Source organism: Salvia miltiorrhiza, chromosome 3 (assembly GCF_028751815.1).
Source record: "Salvia miltiorrhiza cultivar Shanhuang (shh) chromosome 3, IMPLAD_Smil_shh, whole genome shotgun sequence".
NCBI lineage: Eukaryota > Viridiplantae > Streptophyta > Magnoliopsida > Lamiales > Lamiaceae > Salvia > Salvia miltiorrhiza.
The window spans coordinates 56,717,321-56,739,355 of NC_080389.1; the positions used below are offsets into that span (position 1 = coordinate 56,717,321).

General features: G+C 33.5%; 1 protein-coding gene across 1 annotated transcript; it reads left to right on the forward strand.

The window, feature by feature from the left end:
• The first annotated feature begins 10,278 nt into the window (after positions 1–10,278).
• LOC131014619 (transcription factor SPEECHLESS-like) lies at positions 10,279–12,370 on the forward strand. The gene is made up of 3 exons (XM_057942641.1): positions 10,279–10,851; positions 10,921–11,412; positions 12,064–12,370. The coding sequence occupies exons 1-3, from the start codon at positions 10,486–10,488 to the stop codon at positions 12,127–12,129; spliced, it is 924 nt and encodes a 307-aa protein (XP_057798624.1). The 5' UTR covers positions 10,279–10,485; the 3' UTR covers positions 12,130–12,370.
• Positions 12,371–22,035: the final 9,665 nt, after the last annotated feature.

The window sequence follows — 22,035 nt, forward strand, 5'->3', positions numbered from 1 at the left end:
GTGGCCAACCAATCATACAAGAGATAAATCTAGGGCTTGAAAAGATAACAATAAGCACAATCAAGATATAAATATTAAACAAAGAAATCAATCCATTACAAATCCATCTAATCTAATCCCTAAGATAAGGGATTTTAGCCAAGCATATTCATAATAAAAACAAATCCCAAGTCATAAGAAAACATAAATAAAGATATAGAGAGATAGAGATTCATAGACAAATTCTATAATCTTGATCTTCAATCATGTAGTCTTGATGAGCTCCTTTCCAAGTCTTCCCATTCTTTCTTTGATTTTGGTGTTGTTCTTGTGTGTGGAAGAGAGAAAAATGGTAGAGAATGGAGGCTAGGGTTTGGAATTGGAGTGTTGGGGAAGATGAAAATGTGTGGGAATGATGAATGATGTGAGGAATGGGGTTTTAGAGCTCAAAATCACGTCTGGGGCCCACTTGGGGGAAGCCCCGCCCTTTTCCCGCGGTCACGGCCCGCGTCCGCGGCCTTCAAACGTGGGGGATGCTCAGGGGACCCGCGGTCCCACCCCGCGGCCGCGGGTGGTGACCGTGGGTGTCTCCTGGAGTCGGGGGCAGCTGACCCGCGGTCCCACCCCGCGGCCGCGGGTGGTGACCGCGGGGTACTGGGCGTTTTGCACAATCCGCTCGTTTTGCTCCGTTCTCCCTCGTCCGGACTCAGATTTGGTCGTCGTTTGCACTCACGGATTCCTCTCGAGACGTACTTCAATCTCATATCTTCAAAATCCTCCAATTAATCCTTGATGTTTCCTGAAATTACTCCAAAACTACACCAAGACATCAAATCTTCATAAAACTCAACATTATGGTACAAACACGCATTGACAAGCAAAATATGAAGGGAAACGACAACAAATCATGTTGAATTGAGGTACGAAAACCATGATTGTCACTAACGCCGTTAAGTGTCCGTTAACGTTTGCGTTTAATTACACCCTCTACTTCAGGGGTGGATCTGCACCTTAATTATTATTTTTTTATAATTTCAGCAACTCACCTTCGGCATCAACTTAACCGCCCCCCGTACTCATCGGTTCCAACTTACACTTTGTTAGCTCGCACGCGCTCAATCTCTTGATCGTCGACTGCTTACCGCCGACATGCAGCAGCATCACCAACTCCAGATGTGGACCTGGATCGAATCCTGCTTGGTCCAAATCCATATCCGTATTTTTTTACTTAGATCAGGATACAGTCCAAATCCATTAGGTCCAAAAAAATGAGATTCATGTCCAGATCCATTAGATTCACATGGTCTCGAGTACTGACCCAGATCCATTCTTTTTTCTTTTATAAAATAAATTTACAAATATTAAATTAACCAAAAATAAAATCATAATTATTATCTAGAGTTTTAATAATTATTCAAAAATAAATAAATAAAATTTAAATATATATTATATAGATAAATATATACACAATTAATATCATAAGATAAGTCTAAAAGGTTAAGGTATTGGAGGATATGCTGTTGTGCGGGGCGGTGAAGAGCTGGTGGTGTTGCTGCATGTAAGCGGTGGGCAGTCGACAACCAAGAGATTGGGCGCATGCGAGCTGACAAGGTGCAAGTCAGAATCGATGAGTACGGGGGCAGTTAAGTTGATGCCGAAGGTGGGTTGCTGAAATTAAAAAAAAAAAAAAAGGTGCAGATCCACCCCTGAAGTAGAGGGTGCAATTAAACTCAAACGTTAACGGACACTTAATGGCGTTAGGTTAGAGGGGGGAATTTGCACCCTTTTCTCGGAGTTCAGGGGTTTAGTTGCACACACAGTGAGTAAGAGGGGTTATACGCTATAGGGGCTACTACTTCGGGGGCCAATCTGCATCTTTTCCCAAAAAATTAAAAAAATGTAAAACAAATTAAAAAAAATAAGTACAATATAGAGAATATAATAAAATAACTAAATCTTATTTTTATTTAAAAAAATAAATTAAATAAATCAAGATTTTCCTTATTATACTAGTTTGTGGGTGGCCACAATGTGGCTGCATAGATTTATTATTTTCAATTACCCAATTTTCTGGAAATGTAGTTTCTTCCCCATTTAACTTTTCTTCTAGTAGTAATTATATTTGATTTACTAAAATTGCTATTAAAATGATTTCATTATTGGATTTACCAACTCTTGTACATTTTGGGCTGGTTTGGCAAGCATTTGATCTTCAAAAAGTAATCTGATTTCAAAATATTAAAATTAATATGTTTGATTAATTTTTATCAAATAAAAAAAGTAATAATAATCATTATTGTTGGGCTATATTCTCTTTACGAGGCCACAACAAAAAAGACCTTTCCAACCCCGTTCTCAATTTATCAGGAGGAATGAGATGAGGGAATGGTTTTTGCTTCACATGAAGTAAGAATGTGCAACTTCATTGTGAGCTTTTGCATCTCTAATTTTTCCATCGAGTAGTCAGCAAGCCCCAAAGTGTGGTGGATGTTTGCCTTGAAAATTTTTGCTTTGGTAAGACAAGAATATTTTTGTTGAGTTTAGGAGAATGATAAGTTTGGATGAATTGGTGTTTGGAGAATGTATGGAGCTTTTTGAAGTTGATATCTCTTGTAAGAATAATCTACAATATTTATAGCGTGAGGCTTAATTTGTAATGCATCTATGAGACGCTCTACGAGTGATGGTGGTTGCATTGAAACCTTTATTCACGCGCATGTTGCCTTATTCTTTATGTTGCTTTGGATGTGACACGTCAACTTTTTTAGCCATGCATTTCGAAGAATTAGGTATGCAGCTTTGATATGATTTGACTCTTGTTCAGATATTCAATGAGATTAATATGTGATTTTCAAGAAGGTACACAACCAGAATCTGGCCGAACACCGACGGAATATTCCATCGGTAAACATCAAAATTCCGTCGGTAAATGGAGATACCGACGGATTACCGACGAATTTCACCCGTCGTTGAAACGCTCGTCGGTAAATGATTTACCGACGGATTTTTTCTATCCGTCGGTGGGTACTGACGGATTACCAACGGACATCGCCGTCGGTAAGTCTCCGACGCCGGCGTTGGCCGTGGTAGGTGGCGCGTTTACCAACGGAATTTTCCGTCGGTAAATTAATTATTATTTTTAATTATTATTATTATTTTTATCAACCTATCTTCGTATTCTACAAGTATTTCGTATTTCTAATGTATTTTGAACTTAATTGCATATGATTTGGCCAACTTCCCAGTGGGTCACCCATCTTTCGAGTGGTCGCCAGTAGAGAACACGCGTATTATTGATATAACTAGCACTTATTAATTCATTTAAACTATATTTCAATGTACAATATCATTTATTCATAACCTTAGAATATGTCGAGATGATATCTAAGACTTGTGGTGCCGACGAAAAAATGACGGTAAATATATGATCGAATTTAAGATAATAAAATAAATTAATATTATCGTTTATTAAAAAGGAAAAATATTATTGCTAAAAATAACTATCAATTTTAAAATATTTTCAATAATTTAAAAATAATAATAATATAGAAAATTAATTAAAAATAATTTCAAATAAAATAATAATAATAATAAAAAATATAAAAAAAAAAATTACCGTCGGACTTTATCCGTCGGTACTAATTTTAAAAATAATTTAAAATAAATAAAATAAATAAAAAAATAATAAAACAAATACAAACAAATAAAAATACAAATAATAATATTTATTAAAATTACAGACTGAATATTCCGTCGGTAATCCGTCGGTAAAACTTAAAAATAATTATTAAATTCGAAATTACCCAATTTTCCGACGGAGTTTAATCCGTCGGTAGAAATTCCGCGGTATTCCGTCGGTAAAAAATAAAAATAATTATTAAAATCGAAAATACCGAATTTACCGACGGATATTATCCGTCGGTAGCGATTCCGTCGGTAGTCCGTCGATATTTTCATCGGAAATAGATGACGGCTCCGGTGATGTTGCCGGATGACGGTCCGTCGGTGATCCGTCGGTATCTACCGACGGAAAATAGTCCGTCGGTGACGTCCGTCGGTGTTCAACCAGTTTTCTTGTAGTGGTATTTGCTTTTTGTCATTAAATTGGTAGTGATATATCAGAAAGCAAATCTTCGGATTAGATACATACGCAATATGAAAAATCTATCTAATTTATGTGAAACATCCAAGTGACAATTAAATTTATATGATAATAACTAGCATTAAGTTCATATATATATATATATATATATATATATATATATATATATATATATATATATATTCAAAAGTATATGTGCATTCCCGAGCGAATTTGAATTTAATGCAGCTTACTCGTTTGCTAATGTAGTAATAAGCAGATACCACTTGATCATTAGTCGTTTAACTTGTCATACTGGTACAAGCAGTAAGACAGTCAACAAGTGTTCCCCATTGCTTCAACATTCTTCTGAAATTTGTCTTCAGCTTGACTGATCAGTGTGCTGATCAGTTTCTCGACTAGCCTGACTGATAGGAAGACACTTCAGTTCCTCTGATCTTTGTGTCTGATCGATTGGTCTTTCCTTAGCTGACTGACTAGTCATAGCTAGGACATGAATATCAATTTCACACGGTGTGCTGACTTCCAAGCATAACATCTTTGATATACACTTAGAATAGATGGTGGAGGGTCTAAACATACATCGTCAATCACAACCAGAATCTGGCCGAACACCGACAGAGTAAGCATCGAAATTCCGTCGGTAAATGGAGATACCGACGGATTACCGACGGATTTCACCTGTCGTTGAAACGCTCGTCGGTAAATGATTTACCGACGAATTTTTTCTGTCCGTCGGTGGGTATCGACGAACATCGCCGTCGGTAAGTCTCTGACGCCGGCGTTGGGCGTGGTAGGTGGCGCGTTTACCGATGGATTACCGACGGAATTTTCCGTCGATAAATTAATTATTATTTTTAATTATTAATTTTCGATTTTTTTTATCAACCTATCTTCGTATCCTACAAGTATTTCGTATTTCTAATGTATTTTGAACTTAATTGCATATGATTTGACCAACTTCCCAGTGGGTCATCCATTTTACTAGTGCTCTGAGTCAAGCACGTTTAACCTTGAAGTTTCTTTCGAGTGGTTGCCAGTAGAGGACACACGTATTATTGATATAACTAGCACCTATTAATTCATTTAAACTCTATTTCAATATACAATATCATTTATTCATAACCTTAGAATATGTCGAGATGATATCTAAAACTTGTGGTGCCAGGCGAAAGAATGACGGTAAATATATGATCGAATTTGAGATAATTAAAAAAAATTAATATTATCGTTTATTAAAAAGAGAAAATATTATTGCTAAAAATAACTATCAATTTTAAAATATTTTTAATAATTTAAAAATTATAATAATATAGAAAATTAATTAAAAATAATTTAAAATAAAAAAAATAAAAAAATAAAAAAATTAACGTCGGTACTAATTTTAAAAATAATTTAAAATAAATAAAATAAATAAAAAACTTAAAAAACAAATAAAAATATTTATCGAATTTTCCGTCGATAAAACATAAAAATAATTATTAAAATCGAAAATACTGAATTTTGCTGATGGACATAGTCCGTCGGTACCCATTCCGTCGGTAGTCCGTCGGCATTTTCATCGGAAATAGATGCCGGCTCCAGCGATGTTGCTGGATGACGGTCCGTCGGTATCTACCGACGGAAAATAGTCCGTCGGTGTTCGACCAGTTTTCTTATAGTGAATACAACTTGTGTGAGTCTACCTCACGATTCAAGATCCATAAAATTGTATCCATATCTATATCCACACACCACCACGTACAATTAAAGTTGGTAAAATTGGTCAGGCCCGATCTAATGGGTTCGGGCCGGACTGGAATATGAGAATTTTGAACCGGTAGAATAGAACTCAGTGTGGAGGAGGCCATTCCAAAGAGTGCATTTGGCCAATGGGAAGGTTAGGCTGGTCAAGTCGAGAATTTCAAATTTTAAATTCTTTACCAAGCCGGGTAATTAATTAGGCATAGTGTAGTTGTGCAGGCGCATGGCGATCGATCTGCATAGTACTTTTAGCTAGTGTGTCGACCCATTTCGATCCTTTGTTAAACATTTCCACCCATTTCTAGTCTTGTATATCGGGATGATGACTCGCACTTATATATTTTATTATATAGTTAAACATAAAAATAAAACATGATAGATAAATAGAAAGGGTTAGTGATGTGGACGTGACACGAATAGTAAAAATGAGAAATAATTAAATCGGGATAGGAAAGGAGTCCGGAAATCCAGCTCGTAACGGTGCAGCTAGCTCAGCACATAGGAGCAGAGCGTGTGAGTGTGTGTGATAGTGATGTATGAAAGGTTAGAAACAAAATTGAAGCCGAAAGTCATACATTTGAATATACGAATTAATTGTAGTGTTACAGACTGCAAAATCAATGAAGTTAGGGAAAGGAGAGGTCCCTTCTTATTTACTAGTGCACAATTTTGTTTAGAATCATACTATGATATATAGTGGGGGCTGCTTTGATTAAATGGTTTTTATGTCGACTGACAAAAAAGGTGGAAGCTCCATCTAATATATACTACGGGATCGTTATCGCTAGGTAATTGAATAGTATACGTATTACATCACAATAAATAAATTTTCTATTATTACTATAAATATAAATTGAAAAATCGTGACATTACTATTAATACTATTATAACTATTATTAACTTTATATAATCTTAATACATATCATACTAAACAACATATTATATTTTACTAATATTTTAAAGGGATATTTGCCGTAAAATACATGAACTTTCAGCAAATTCTAGTTTTTCCCATAACCTTTAAAATTTGAAAAAAAATACACCACCTTTCGATTTTTTCTGATTTTTCCTACAGGTATGAAATACCCCCAAATAAAAGTTGATTTTACAACTTGTGGCTTAGATTTGTTGATACCTAAGCCGATGCATCGACTTTATTATGCCACATTTATTATCCGGCATGCTTAGGTATCAAAAAATCTAAGTCAAAAGTCCTAAAATCAACTTTTATTTGGGGGTATTTCATACCCGTGGGAAAAATCAGAAAAAATTGAAAGGTGGTGTATTTTTTTTCAAATTTTAAATGTTATGAGAAAAACCAGAATTTGCTGAAAGTTCGTGTATTTTACGACAAATATCCCTACCTTAAAATATTCTATCAAACATGATATTAATATGTCAATGAGGTCTTGCTCTAGTGGCAAAGCTGAGACATCCAAAGACTCTCATTTGTGAGAGATCTTGGGTTCAATCCCGCTTGGCGACGATGTTTTCCCACTTTAGGTGATGATGTATTGTTGTTGTATTATATTGTTTGTTGGTCCCACACGCAGGGCGTTCTCGCATTCGTGCGGCTCGCCTGCGTGCGGTGATGTTTTTCCACCGTTGTGTGGTGTTGAGGTCCCACACCTGTGTGCGGATTGCATATTTAATTGTATTCAAATATCTCTTGTAATTTCAAAAAAAAAACATAAGGCTCGCTTGCGTGCGGTGATGTTTTTCCACCGTTGTGTGGTATTGAGGTCCCGCACCTGCGTGCGGGTTGCATATTTAATTGTATTCAGATATCTCTTGTAATTTCAAAAAAAAAAACATGATATCTATATGACATATTGTGAAAGACATCTCAATCAAATATATCACACTTTATCTCATACCGCATTCTAAACAACTAAGAGCGAAATTAGGTGCAACAACACTACAACAGAGTGCATGTAATAGCTTTAAAAGGTGTTGAAGATCCCGAGAGTATTAATGTTGTTAAACAACCATTTCTGATGCGTCCGTTTCATGATTATTGTTTAATCCTTTTATGATCAGAATTTGCTCGTCATTCCGCTCTACTTATATGATTCGATTATACTTGTCACAACGACCTTCTAAATCTAGTAATGTTTGAGATATATATTCAAATGCAACTGTCAATTCTTTAGCTACAAAATATATCGTCTTTTATACCAAAATTCTCTTTTTCTTTTATTTTTCTTTTTTGTTTTTTGTTTTTTTACCATTTGAGATGGTACGCATTAAGGTGGCAAATGCAGGTTTTACTAAAATTTTGATGTTTAACGAAACTATTTTTTTTTTCAACGAATAGTACTATTTAATGTATTTATTTTTTTTTCTTAAGAAAATAATGTTGTATACGTAATTTGAAGCGTTCCTGTCATCTATCTATTACGATTAATTTTTTTAAAATAAATGCCTTATTCATGTCATTATAAGGAATTCAATTTATCACAGTGATTTATAATTGATACTATATCCCAATATTCAGGTGCATCATTTCGCACACACATATACTATGCTTAATATGCCATACCATATATTTCAATTTTCTTTCTAAATTTATGAATGACATAATGATGAGACAATGATGGCCAGTCACCTAGTCTTGGAGGGTTGTGGATTGCTGCAGGGAAGAAGGTGGAGGTTGGTTGATTGGTAATAAATTCCGAGTAGGATAGGGTTATACGTTATTGTAAGATTTGGGGATTTTTGTGCTAATTTTCTACTAAAATCACACACACGCATGCATGTATATATATAGTGTGTATATACAATATATATATATAGAGAGATCCTATAAAGAATATTATATATTGAGAGAATGGAAAATGAGTCTGGACATGCTAATAAATCAATAATTTTTACGAACAAATAAACGTTCTATATAAACATACATATCCGTTTGAGTTCAAATATATATGTATTGGAGGAGGTGGGATTTTCACCATATTAAATAGATACATATGTTCATGAATTATATTGGTCTATTCGTAGAATTTATTAATTTATTTGTTATTTATCATTTTCTTAATATATAATATAACATTTTCATTCTCTCACTATATAATATTGTAATAACCTATGTACACATCATATCATTTATTTTTAAGGCGTAGTTTAATTGTTACAAGATGTTCCCCCAATCAATAAATCAGGACACGAGTCAATTAAGGAACTAGTATGTGTGAGTGTGAGTGTGCAACTCTTTAAAAAAATCGGCATCATGTCTACATATATATATATACATGATGCTGAATTTACATGATTAAAGGGAAGGAAAACAAAACACATAAGAAGTTGTTTACTGAAACACTCGTCTTTTAATATATCCTTTATCTCACATTTCAGTCTCCCACCCACTTTCAAAACTCGTAGTTTTTTTTCTTCTTCCTCTTCCTCTTCAATTTCAATTTCTTGTTTTTAACCTAATTTGTTAGATTGTTTAGAGTTTATTATAGCCAATGAGAGGATGCATGTATGATTACTCTTTGGTATTTTATTAATCCAGTTTTTTTAGTTAATTATTGATTATTATGATTATTATTAATCCAAGTGTTTTCTTCTTCTTTATTTTCAATAAAGTTTGCTTGACCAAAAAAAAAAAAAAATGATTATTATGATTGATTATTCCAAAATCGGAATATTTATATGTTTAAGTTTCAAATGTCAATTAAAATTTATTATAATATTTTTTATACAGTAATAAATACTATTCAATGATAAATTTAATAATGGGACATGAGTAAGGCACAAAAATATTAAGAAAGAGAAGCGAAAAATATTAGGCATACATATTACGGAATGAGATCCACTGTCCCAGAATCTTATGTGTGCCACTGTGTCCCATGTTTATATCTATTATTTTAAAAATATTTTTTATAAAAATAAAATTTATTATAATACTATGAATTATATTTCATTTTTATTTCAAAAAATTAAATTTTTTAAAAAGCATATACCATGACTTTGAATTTATCAACCTATTATTAGCTAATAAAAGTGAAATTAAATGATAAAAAATAATTATATACCCTAGATTGATGGAATAAACCCTAGTTAATAATCACAAAATTAAACTAAAGTATAAAAAGTTAAAATTGAAGAAAATATATATAAGAAATTAAGCAAAATTGAAAGTGGGACACAAAGTGAGACATAAAGTATGGTACACTGAATCTTATTCCACATATTACCGTTATTAAGAAAAGACGCGACATTGGAATAGTACTCCACATCCGAGTATATACCGATAATAGTACTTGTTGAGCAACTCATTTAACAAAACAAATTAAACTCACAGTTATTCCCAAGAATTACAGGTTCAACGTTCTCTCATTGATCAACAATCTCCAAACTCTCCCTGTCTCACTCTCTCCATCTGATGTTTCCCAACGGTTTAACACTCAAACTACAATATAATCACCTCAAAATCCAAAGAGCAACCCATCTGAATTCTGAATGATGGCGATAGTTTAGTCCCTTTCGCCGCTCAAAACAATTTTTCTGGGTCCATTCCAATTAATTATGCTCTAGTTTTTCCTTGCCCTTTTCTTCTTCATATATCCACACTAAGCCAAACAAACTTTCCTTCAAATCATTTGACCTTAGCTTCTGCTTTTCTCACTAGCTTCTTTTTTTAGGGTTTATCTGAAATGGGCACTCAAAATTTGTCCGACTTTTTCAAAGAATCCGAGATGACCGATGATATTTTCAGCATTCTCGAAGCTTTCGAAAATGCTTCCGATTGCAATAGTCCGCAGATGATGCGGTTGGAATTATCTAACGATGAAAGCTTTGAGTTCCAAAAATCACCTTTTCTAGAATCTGAGATTGACGCCGCCGCCGAAGCTGCTTCTCCCAAATGCAAGAGGCAGAAGCTGAGCGCAGCCGCTGCCGCCGTGGAAGATGGGCAGCCACGAATGTTGTCTCACATTTCAGTAGAGAGGAATCGAAGAAAGCAAATGAATGAGCATATCTCCGTGCTTCGTTCTTTGATGCCTTGCTTTTATGTTAAAAGAGTATGTATCTTGTATTTCATGTATCTTCGATTTATATATATATTAATACATAAATCTTGTTTAATTTAGGGTGACCAAGCATCCATAATAGGAGGAGTTGTGAACTACATCAAAGAGCTGCAACAAATTCTGCAGTCAATGGAAGCCAAGAAGCAAAGGAAAGCCTACACCGATGTTCTGAGCCCTCGGCCCGGACCTCTCAGCCCGATGAGGCCCGCATTGAGCCCAATCCTAAGCCCGAGGACCCCCCAACCGAGCAGCCCGTACAAGCCGAGGCTGGGCTTCCTCAATTCGCCTTCCCTCCCGAGCCCGGCCGAGCTCTCCCCGTGCAATTCTTCGACCAACGACAGTGTGAATGAGCTCGTGGCCACTTCAAGATCGGCTGTGGCTGAAGTGGAGGTCAAATTCTGTGGCCCGAATCTACTGCTGAAGACGGTGTCGCACTCAATCCCGGGCCAGGTTGTGAAGATTGTCTCGGCCCTCGAAGACCTTGCACTCCAGATCCTCCAAGTCAATGTCAACAAGCTTGATGAGAAGATGCTCCATTGTTTCACCATTAAGGTAACTATAATTTAAACATTCCCATGCAATTTAACTAATTTGTCTGCTTTTCCCCCCTTGTTATTTGTTTGCTAAAGTCTATCTTAAACTGCATGCAATTTTTAAAAATTTTGATAAATTAAATAAAAATTAGCCATAGTAGTTTTGATGGACTAAGCTACTGAAGGACGACTTAACTCTTTTTCATTTGTTGAACTCAAAAAAAATCTCTTTTTCATTTGTACTTTATCTTATTTATTTTATGGATGTAAGTTTTGCTCAAATCCCCAGAATCTGTATAAGGGCAGGTGTCAGCCAGCTCAGATTTTTGACCTAAAATTTGTTTCATCCTCTCTTTTCTTTTCTATTCTTAATTTTTTTACAGTCATATATATACAGTTTAGTACGCTTGAGTTTTCTATTTGGAATAAGACAAACATATATATCGTTTTCTCGATGTGGATATCCCAAAGCAAGAATCGGTAATTGGCAGTCATTCTCATTATCGTTCAAAACCATCTTCAAATTTATGTGTTGTAACCTTAAATTTCTTACCATATATGACAGGCAAAAATTTTACTGCAAAAGAATTGTTGGATTTATCATACCTTGTTTGACTTGAATGTAATTTTACATTGTATATATTTGACACTTTTTTTTTTTTTTTGATAGATCGGAATCGAGTGTCAACTTAGTGCACAAGAATTAGCTGAGCATATTCAACAGACATTCTGCTAATAACCTTTGCTTCTACCTTGATAACCCTAGCTAGCTAGCTAACTCTCTCAGTTTCTGTCTCGCGCGCCTTTATGGATGGAAAATGAGACAATAAAGATGGGGAAATGATTATTAACCACCATCGCACTCTAATTATGTCCATTATTTATTAGAGATTACTTGTAATTGTTGTCACTTTAGTGCTTAATTTGAATCTTGATAAGCACTTTTGCTTGAGTTATAGTATATGGTTTCTTTGTAAGACTTCGGTTTCCAGCTCACTCCACTCCACCATCTTTTATTCTAATTATGCATGAATGTTTCTCTTGGTCGGTCGTTGATAATTTTTTTTTTTTTTTTTCACACTTGTAATTGGTAGAAGTCAAGTAAAAAATAACCCCTTCTATTTTTCATGAATGAATATGGTTTTAGGGTATATATATATATATATATATATAGGGTTAAGTTACGACGAGATTGCTATTTTTCGTGAGAAGTGAAAATAATAAATAAGCCATTATATAGTGTTAAATAAGAATATTCAAAAACATTAGTAAAATTTTCGGTTTCCCCAAGATTTAAACCTAGGTAAAAAAAATCTCTTGTAAATATCAACCATAAAATATATTAAATCAACACCTAGCTATAAATTAAATTTATATTTCACCATATATGAGAGATCTCATTAGAAAAATACTAATGAGAACCATGTATTATCGATTTTCTAGGTGCTCTCAAGTCACAAATAATTAATATTTATATATTTTAAAATAAAAATTCCCTTTCATCCTTTAGGAATACTAGCATAGATGACGTGCGTTCGCACGTAAAAAGGAATTATTTTAATGAATAAATTGTTACGAGTTTAAATTTATATTCTATTTCATTTTATAGCAATATTTATCATTATAGTGTTATTTTTAACCAATTATTGATTAATTTTTAAAAGTATAATGTTATTGAACTCATAAATTAAAATAATAATTTAATTTTATTTAATCAAACATCTGCTAATTTTGTATTCATATTTATTTTATAGGTTTAATTAATTTTAATTCCAAAGATTCTAGCAAAATTAAACTTTCTAAAAAAACTATATATTAAGTAGTAATTCTTTGTATTATAAATTATAATTCTAAAGAGTCCTAATGGATACTAATATATTAAGTAGTAATTCTTTGTAGTATATGATAAAGAGTCCTAATGGATACTAATATTGAAATAACTATTAAAATATAAAGGATATACCATAATATATTTATAGATATGTTATATGTATAATATAGTATTAAATTATACAATTAACTTTAAATTAAGTATATATATTAGGGATATAATAGGCAAATCAAATTTTGTAAAATAAGGCTCTTTTATAATAGGTATATAGATATAGATATAGATTAATTAAATTGGGATTATCTAATGTCACTGTACCTGTTTCTTTTTGCTGAGGGCGATTTGAAACAATTAGGTAGAAAGAAAATGTCTAAGAAGAAGACGAAAAATCTTAAATGAAACCCTAGACTTGTCTGCAGGCCCAAACATGGAAACAACGATGTTTCCTTTCACCATGTTGGTTCCTCTACAATACCTTCAATTAATTTCAATTCTAAAGTTTTTTTTTTTTTTTCTTTTTTAAGTCGGGGAAAGAGAAACAGTGGGAATTAATTGGATCCTAAGTCTCTCTATTAATAGAGAAGGTCTTCGTATAGAATATTTCCCCAAATGTCTCTAGCTGCTAGATCGTAAGAAACTCCGTATAATGGGAGGCGTATCCTATAAAATTGTACTCCCTCCGTCTCAGGCCAATAGGCTCATTTCTTTTCAACACGGAGATTAAGAAACTCACTTTTTGGTAGTTAAATAGTGTGTGGTCCACCAAAATTAACCTTTTAAAAGTACTTCCTTATGAAAAGACTAAATAGTACTCCCTTATTGTTACTTAATCAAGCCCTAAACATTTTCATATTAAGACTGAGCCTATTGGAGTGGAACAACCTAAAATGGAAAACGAGCCTATTAGTGGGACGGAGGAAGTATAATGTATGTACATATATATATCATACTTTTCATTAGGGTAGATATATAGAACTATCTTTTTAAATCTCAAACTATTCAGTTCAAAAAAAAAAAAATCTCAAACTATTTTTATTTTATAAAGAATTAATAAAAATTAATATCCCTTTAAAAATCTCAACTTTATCTTGTTACCGAAAATATATATCTTGAACAATTATTAGCTTTATTTAATGAAAGTTTCTTCTTTCCCTCAATTGAAGATTTTTATTCTTAAGAGTAGGATTTCTCCAATATCATCCATGAGATGAGAATCAAGTAAAATTAGTTTAAATGATAGAAATAATCAAGGACCTTGGGATACCCCAAAGTTTTAATCCATCAAAGTAAATAAAGGATTAGTCTTACTATTTTGATCTATCTAAACTAATTCTTCAAATTAATTAAGTAAATGCCCCATGAATTACAATTAAGAACAAACAGAAAAACAGTAGTATATGATGTTGCTTTCAATGGTACATTGCTGCCTGTTTTTGGTAGTTACAAAAATTAACAAGGCATTTAAGGTGGGCTAGCATTTGGTTTTCTTTTGTTTTCTTTATACCAAATATGATAAGTCGTTTTCTTTTCATTTTATATTTAGTAAAATACATAAATATCGTTTAATGATGAAATATGTATGAACTGAATAGTGTTGAATTAATATTATGTATTATAGTATTTGATTACATTATTAATTAATATACACATGTCGTGTATTAGTGAATGTAACTGTAATTAATATAATAGTATAAAATTAATATAATTAATAAATAAGTAAGCCAGCCAAAAATAGAAAATTGGAGGAAAAGAAAAGGTGAATATTGGACAGAACTAGCTTATACACGAGTCATTCAGTAGAAAATTCATTTTTCGTTTTTAAGAGAAGGGCTCTAGCTAGCTTGCATGTACGTTTATTTCTACAAGTAAGACGCAAATTTTTATTTACGTTTAAAAAAATGAGGTGTTTGCATTGGATGGAATTGGTCCACATGGCAAAGGGATGTAAACCTAATGCAATTTACAAAAGTTTAAAAGACTCAATTTTCAATATTAATTAAGAAGTGATGTCCCACTATTTTTGATACGCAAATTAAGAAATATATAATTAATGTTTAAAGTGAATTATTGGAAGGTATTAAGGTTATTTTAAGTTACACTAGTTACATAATCAATTATATATAGATTTCCTTTGAAATTAAAATTACTGAAGAAACTTAAATTTATGTGCTCGTTTTTTGGCATATTATTTATGTATTTTTAATTGTCACATCTTAAATTATTGCTATATAGTAATTGAGATATTAGTAATAGGACGGAGGGAGTAAAAAAAAAGATCGCTAATCGATCGTTATTCGGTCATTAACTGCGAAAATTAATGACTGAAAGTTTTGATTGTTAAAACCACATTTTCTAGTAGTGACGCTTATAACTAGATCGTGCAGGCATGTATTAGCTAAAACTGATCTAATACACGCATACACGTTAGGTCATGCATCATGTGAGCATGTAAGCGTGCATTAGCTAAAATTGGTCAATGCACGCCTACACTCTAAAGGGTAAAATGGTAAGAATGAGTATTTTTTTTATATGTTATTATAAGTGTAGATATATTTTTTTTTGTTATCTCAAAATGGATATTTTTCATTTTGCCTCTATTTAGAAGAGGTTTGTAGTCTGAGAGAGAAAAGTTCCGTTGAAAATATTAAATATATTGAAATTGAGAATGCCTTGCCTACAAACACGCGGGGATAAGTTGATAATTTCTACGAATAAGTTAATATAACACATGAATAAACATTCTTATTTGCATTTGAATCCTGAAAGAGATGAGATTTTCACCATGGCAACGAGGAAGCCTTACATATCTGTGTAATTTATGAATGGCTAAGCTGAACGACATACATTTTCTGGCTCTGTGCAGCTGTGCTTAACAATGAATTAATGTAGTGTCACAGACCGTGACTGCCATAAACCATGACGAAGTTATGAGAAGGATATTTTGTTACTGCTGCACGATTTCGTGTATATATAATTTTGTCCAGAAACATATATACTACGATGTATTGTGGGGGATGATTTAATTAAATGAGTTATGTGTCGACTGACAAAAGAGGTACATAATTAATTTGTTTAGGGTGAGGTGAGGTCACCTTTGCATGCATATAGTAAAATAGAGAGCTTCTTTAATTTATTGCTAGGTAATTGGATTGGATATAGGAGTTCTTTAAAAAAATATATGCGAATCGAAAGTTGTTTTAACTTTTAAAGAGGTTGTGTGTAAGTTGCGTGTGTTACCTCGTTAAAAAGAGAGAGAACTGAAATTCCAATTTTATCTATATTTTATATGAAAATTAATAATATAGCATTAAGCGGCAAACTTTTATGTAATAGAAACTGTGAATTATGAAAATATAATCACTTCAATGTGAAAAACGATGAATTATCAAAAATAATTTTTTTTCTTTTATAAAATTCGAACTCATAACCACAATTTTATTTAAATAAAATGGTAAATTTACCGTAGATTTTAATAATCTAATAGTTAAAAATGATTTATAGTTTATATTTTAAAATGAGTTTTTATTATATACACGATCTTAGACACAATCTTGTGCGTTTATTTTATCAATCATATGGTTGATATTGTACCTAGAGGACGAAATTTTTTCTCAGGGTTCGAATCCTGGAGGAAGCGAAATATTTTAAATTTTGTTATTCATCAGTATATACTGCATTGTTCATTATTATATATTGCCTTGTTCATCAGTATATATGTCTTATTCATTGTACTCAGTGTCTCACGAAAATAGGGGGTCTCACTGGAGTGCACCCATATATATATGTATAGGGTGAGAGAGAGAGAAATACTAGACAAATCAATCAAAGCTATAAAAGTCATAAACAAATCAATAAAATCCATGAATTAATATATATAGGAATAAGTTATACTAAGAATGTTATCTTTCGTGAGAAATGAGAATGATTGAATAAGCCAGTATATAGTGTTGCATAAGCTTCTTGTAATGACTGAATAACATTTTTACCTGGGTTCGAATCCTGGAGGGAGCAAAAATTATATCTAATTAATTGAATTTCGTTATTCAGTCATCACAAGCAGCTTATTCAACACTATATACTGGCTTATTCAATCATACTCATTTCTCACGAAAGATAGTATTCTTAGTATAACTTTTTCCTATATATATATATATATATATATATATAGAGAGAGAGAGAGAGAGAGAGAGAGAGAGAGAGAGGATCTAATGAGAATCCAAATATGGTGAAAAATGAGAATGAATTTGGATATCACATATTCAAATCCTATGACCGATATTAATTTTTTCAAGCCAATATAAATCTACAAATAAGTCAATATAAATGTACAAATATGCCACTTGTAATGTACGAATAGCCGTTCAAACGTGAGTTTGAATCCTGAAAGGTTTTGAATTCACTGCATAAATGTATGAATTTCAAAAATTAAAATTTTCGCGCTTCCTATGAATTCGAACACAATACTTTAAATTCATTCAATAAAGTGATAAATCAACCGTAGATTTTAATGATCTAAGGGTTGAAAATGATTCCTTTTTATATTTTAAAAATATTTTTTATTTTAACTCATCCCTATATCAAAATTTAGACATTAATTACACATTGAATTCAAACATACTCTACATAATAAAATTCAGACATATATTTACGAACGATTTTCCAAAGATTATATCTCAAGTACTGTCAGGTTATGGGTAGATAAATTCTGTAAATTTATTTCTATATTATACTCTAAGAGTTGTTTACAACCTAATCACTCCCATATATAGTACTCCCTCTGTCCCAACTTTTAGTATCCAACTTTCCTTTTTTGGCCGTCCCACATTTTGGTATCCATTTCTATTTTTAGTAAAAGTAGGTGGGGCCCTTACTCCACTTTAATTATTTTAACTCTCACATAAAATATGGGACCATTATTCCACTCACAACACATCAATCACTTTATTAAAATCTGTGTCGATCTCAACTGGATACCAAAAGTCGGGACGGAGGGAGTATATATGTAAGGAGTGATTAAAATAAAATCTCATTTTAAAATACTCCATTTGTCCCACTCCAATAGGCTCGCTTTCCTTTTTGGGACGTCCCACTCCAATATGCCCAGTCTAAAATTAGAAATAATTAGGGACTTCTTAATTCTTCATTAAGAAAAGATATACACCCTTTAATTTAAAACCCTAATTTTCATTTCTCATTTTGACTTCATTCCTCACCATTCTCTCTCTCTAGCTTTCCCTCCGGCGACACAGTCCCCAGCCGTTGTGACCGCCGCCCACAAGCCGTCGTCACCGCCCCCCATTCCCCTTCTCTTTTCAATTTCTTATTCAATTTCCTCTCTTTCTTCTCTCTAGTGGTGCCAAGGCGCCTCCTCTCCACCATTTTCTTCTACCTCTGCCGCCGTCTCTAGAGCGTTCTACCGTCTCCACCCTCCACCGCGTCTTCCGTCTCCACCCTCCACTCTTGTGCACCTCCACCGCCTCTACCCTTTCCCGTCTCCACCGCATCTTTGGTCTCCACCACCTCCATCCGTCTCGTACACTGGGATGGTGGATGAAATCGCTAATTTTGGGTGGGGTTGCAGATCTGGAATTTTCTTTCTCAAAGTTTGATTTCTAAGTTCTTGATTTGTCGATTTGTTGCTATCAAATGGGTAGAAGGACGAGAAACGAGAAATGGATAGAATTTAGGGTTCTTGATTTGTTGCTGTAAATGAGTTCTTAGCAATTTTCGTGAAATGGGTAATTATCAATTGATTTTCGTTGATTTTTGTGAAATGAGTTCTTGTTGCTTGATTAGTTGGAGCAATTTTCCTTGATTTCCGTTCTTGATTTTTTGGAATTTTCTCTCTCATAATTTGCTGAATTGTTGAAGCTTGAAGAAGAATGAATTTCGATAGTATATGGTGAAGAAATGAAGAAAGGATTTCTGCATTTGATTAAGAATTATAGAAGCAATTAAAAATATCATTAGCATATAGATCACACATCTTTATGAAAAGTTTAAATGAGCATTTAGATTTAATATTGAATGTTTAAATGAGCAAAGTAATCAAATGAGATTAACACTTGTTTAATTTTTGGTGGACCACACCATTTATCTATCAAAAAGTAAGTTTCTAAATCTTCGTGCCGAAAACAACTGAGCCTATTGACCTAGGATGGAGGTAGTATGAAATATGAATCATTTTCAACCTTAGATCATATACGATTGATTCATCACTTTGTTGGATGAATTCAATTTCATGGGTTCGAATTATAAAGCAAAAATTTTAATTTTTGAAATTCAAACATTACACAATGAATTTAAACGTGTTTTATATAAAATTCTAACATTTTTTTATAGTTCATATTTTATATTTTTAGAAGGATTTATAGCCTAACTCACTCCATATATATATATATATACTTGCAGTCGAGAAAATGCGTGTTTCTGAAAATTGTATTCCCTCCGTCAAACTATGATCCAAAAATTTAAGAAATTAGTATTTTAATTGTGTTTGGTAATTTTCGTTATGGCTTTTAGATATTGTTCAATCCAATATTAATAAAGTCTGGACAATTTTCATTTCAAAAAATAAAACGTGTTTGATAATAAAGTGAATTAGTGATTAGATCGATGTTTCCTTCCTTACATATTATTTCATATAAAGAAATTGAGTAACTTAGTTGGAACGGCCAAAAAATGAATATTAATTAAATTAATTATTTGGGATGAAGGGATCAATAGAAATCGAAAAAAAATGTTTTTATTAATGTAACTAGGATCTGTACTTGAGCATCCTTATCGGCTTATTCATTTGAGGGGACTCGAGTCGTTTTTAGGATGAGTAAACTGATGTAGGTGGCTGCTACTAGAACCTTACTCATCCGGATGAGTAAGGCTCATCTGCCTTCATGTAAGACACGCGCCACTTTTAAGGGAACTCGGGTCTTACTCAACGGATGTAGGGAGTCAAGTCATACGTTACTCATCCACTTTTTATATTGATGAGTCAATTTGTGGATGAATCGATCAATGTAAACTATTGACTCATAAGCGGTCTCCTCCTTATATGAGTAAACTACTTATTCAACGTATGTGCTACATTATAAAAAGGGAGACGCAGATGCAATTGATCGATCACTACCTATATATTTGCTATTCCAAATAATATATACTTGTTCGAAAAAGTTAGAACAATATCAGATTTCATTTAGTTAGTTGTGCGAATTAACATGCATGGTGAAAAAGTACTAGTAGTAGTTAAGAAAATCTGGATTTTTATTTAATTTTTGTTTGAATAATTTGAAAACAACATTAATGCACGTTACAGCTTTGGATGGTGTGTAGATCCCAAGAATATTAATGTTGTGGAAGCATGGAATTCATACTCATAAATGTCATTTCTGCACTGTCCGTTTTCACGTTTATTTTTGAATCTTTGAATGTCAGAGTTTGCTAGCTATTTATAATTTCTCATTCGCCACAGGAATGAATTTCCACCCTAACATATATACAAACTTATCTTGTCCCATCCATCTCCAAAATCCAATAATTGTTTGAGATGAAAGAACTGCATGTACTTGATTCTGAAGATGCAAAAAATATCGAACGGACACCGTAATTTGTCCATATTATCAGGGGCGACTTTGTTTAATATATATGTAGTGTATATATATGGAGTGGTTATAATAAATTAAAATTATACTTAGGGTGCGTTTTCTTTTATTATAGATATTTATCATGAAAAAAGAGAAGTAAAAAAAGATGAGAAAAGTTAGTTTATCACGTCTATATCCCAAGAAAAATAGTATCACATCAATCTCCCATGATAATATTATCATGAATTGGAGCGAAAAGAAGGGGAAATAAGTTGCCCAATTTTTTTCTATTCTGCGGGGGGAAAATTATCCTTCCTACATAACATATATAAAAAAAGGTTAATTACACCAAAAATCATGAACTTTGGGCCCATTTCTAAACTTTTCATGAACTTCTTTTTTTATAAAAATTCCCTGAATTGAAGGGGTTGAACAATTTTTCCATGCTTTTTTGCTCCGGTGAAGCTCCGAGCTGACATGGCAATTACGAGCTGACATGGCGCCGACATGGCGTCTACTATAACTGAAAATTGACACATGAAAAAAAAAGAACAAAAAAAAACCCCCATCGTCTCCCCCCTTTCCCCCACCCCCAAACCCTAATTTACCGTCCTTCCACCCGCCGCCGCACCAGATCCGCCGCCCCTGCCGCCGTCGCCGCCTGCAGTCTACCCACCAATCGGAGGAGTAAAGCCAGTCACCTTCATCCCCCACCCACCCCTGCAGATCTACCGCCTTGTCGCCCTTCTCCACCACCACATCTCTTTCTCCACCACCCTCCCCCACCACCATCACCAGATCTGCCGCCTCTGCCGCCACCGCACCAGATCCGCCCTCTCCGTCCTGCGTCGCTATCATCTTTTTCGATGTGCCCGGGGCCTCCATTGAAGGAATCAGATGGTGAATTGAAAATGTGTAGATTTGGGGAATGGGTTTCCTTCAATTTGTGGGAAATTTTCGATTTTGATCTTGTGTGTTTGTTAGGGTTGCTGGTGTTGTGTGTTTTTGGAAAATAGATGGCAGCCATGGCTGCAAGTCTTCGGAGATGGAGCGCAACCACCGCGGATCCCCTCCAAATCCCTACATTTGCTCCCTCTTCGTCAACCCTAGTGCGCCAATTTTTAACTTGAAGTCGGGCAAGGATACAAATGTCGAGATTGATGGGGCGATGAATGTGAGGGCTAAGAATTGCAGGGTGATGGACAGGGATGCAGTGAAGATGTTGGCGGCG

Coding starts and splice junctions, on each gene's coding strand:
- LOC131014619 (XM_057942641.1), top strand. CDS start 10,486: ATGGGCACTCAAAATTTGTCCGACTTTTTCAAAGAATCCGAGATGACC. Junction 10,852..10,920: donor CTTGCTTTTATGTTAAAAGA/GTATGTATCTTG, acceptor TGTTTAATTTAG/GGTGACCAAGCATCCATAAT. Junction 11,413..12,063: donor TCCATTGTTTCACCATTAAG/GTAACTATAATT, acceptor TTTTTTTGATAG/ATCGGAATCGAGTGTCAACT.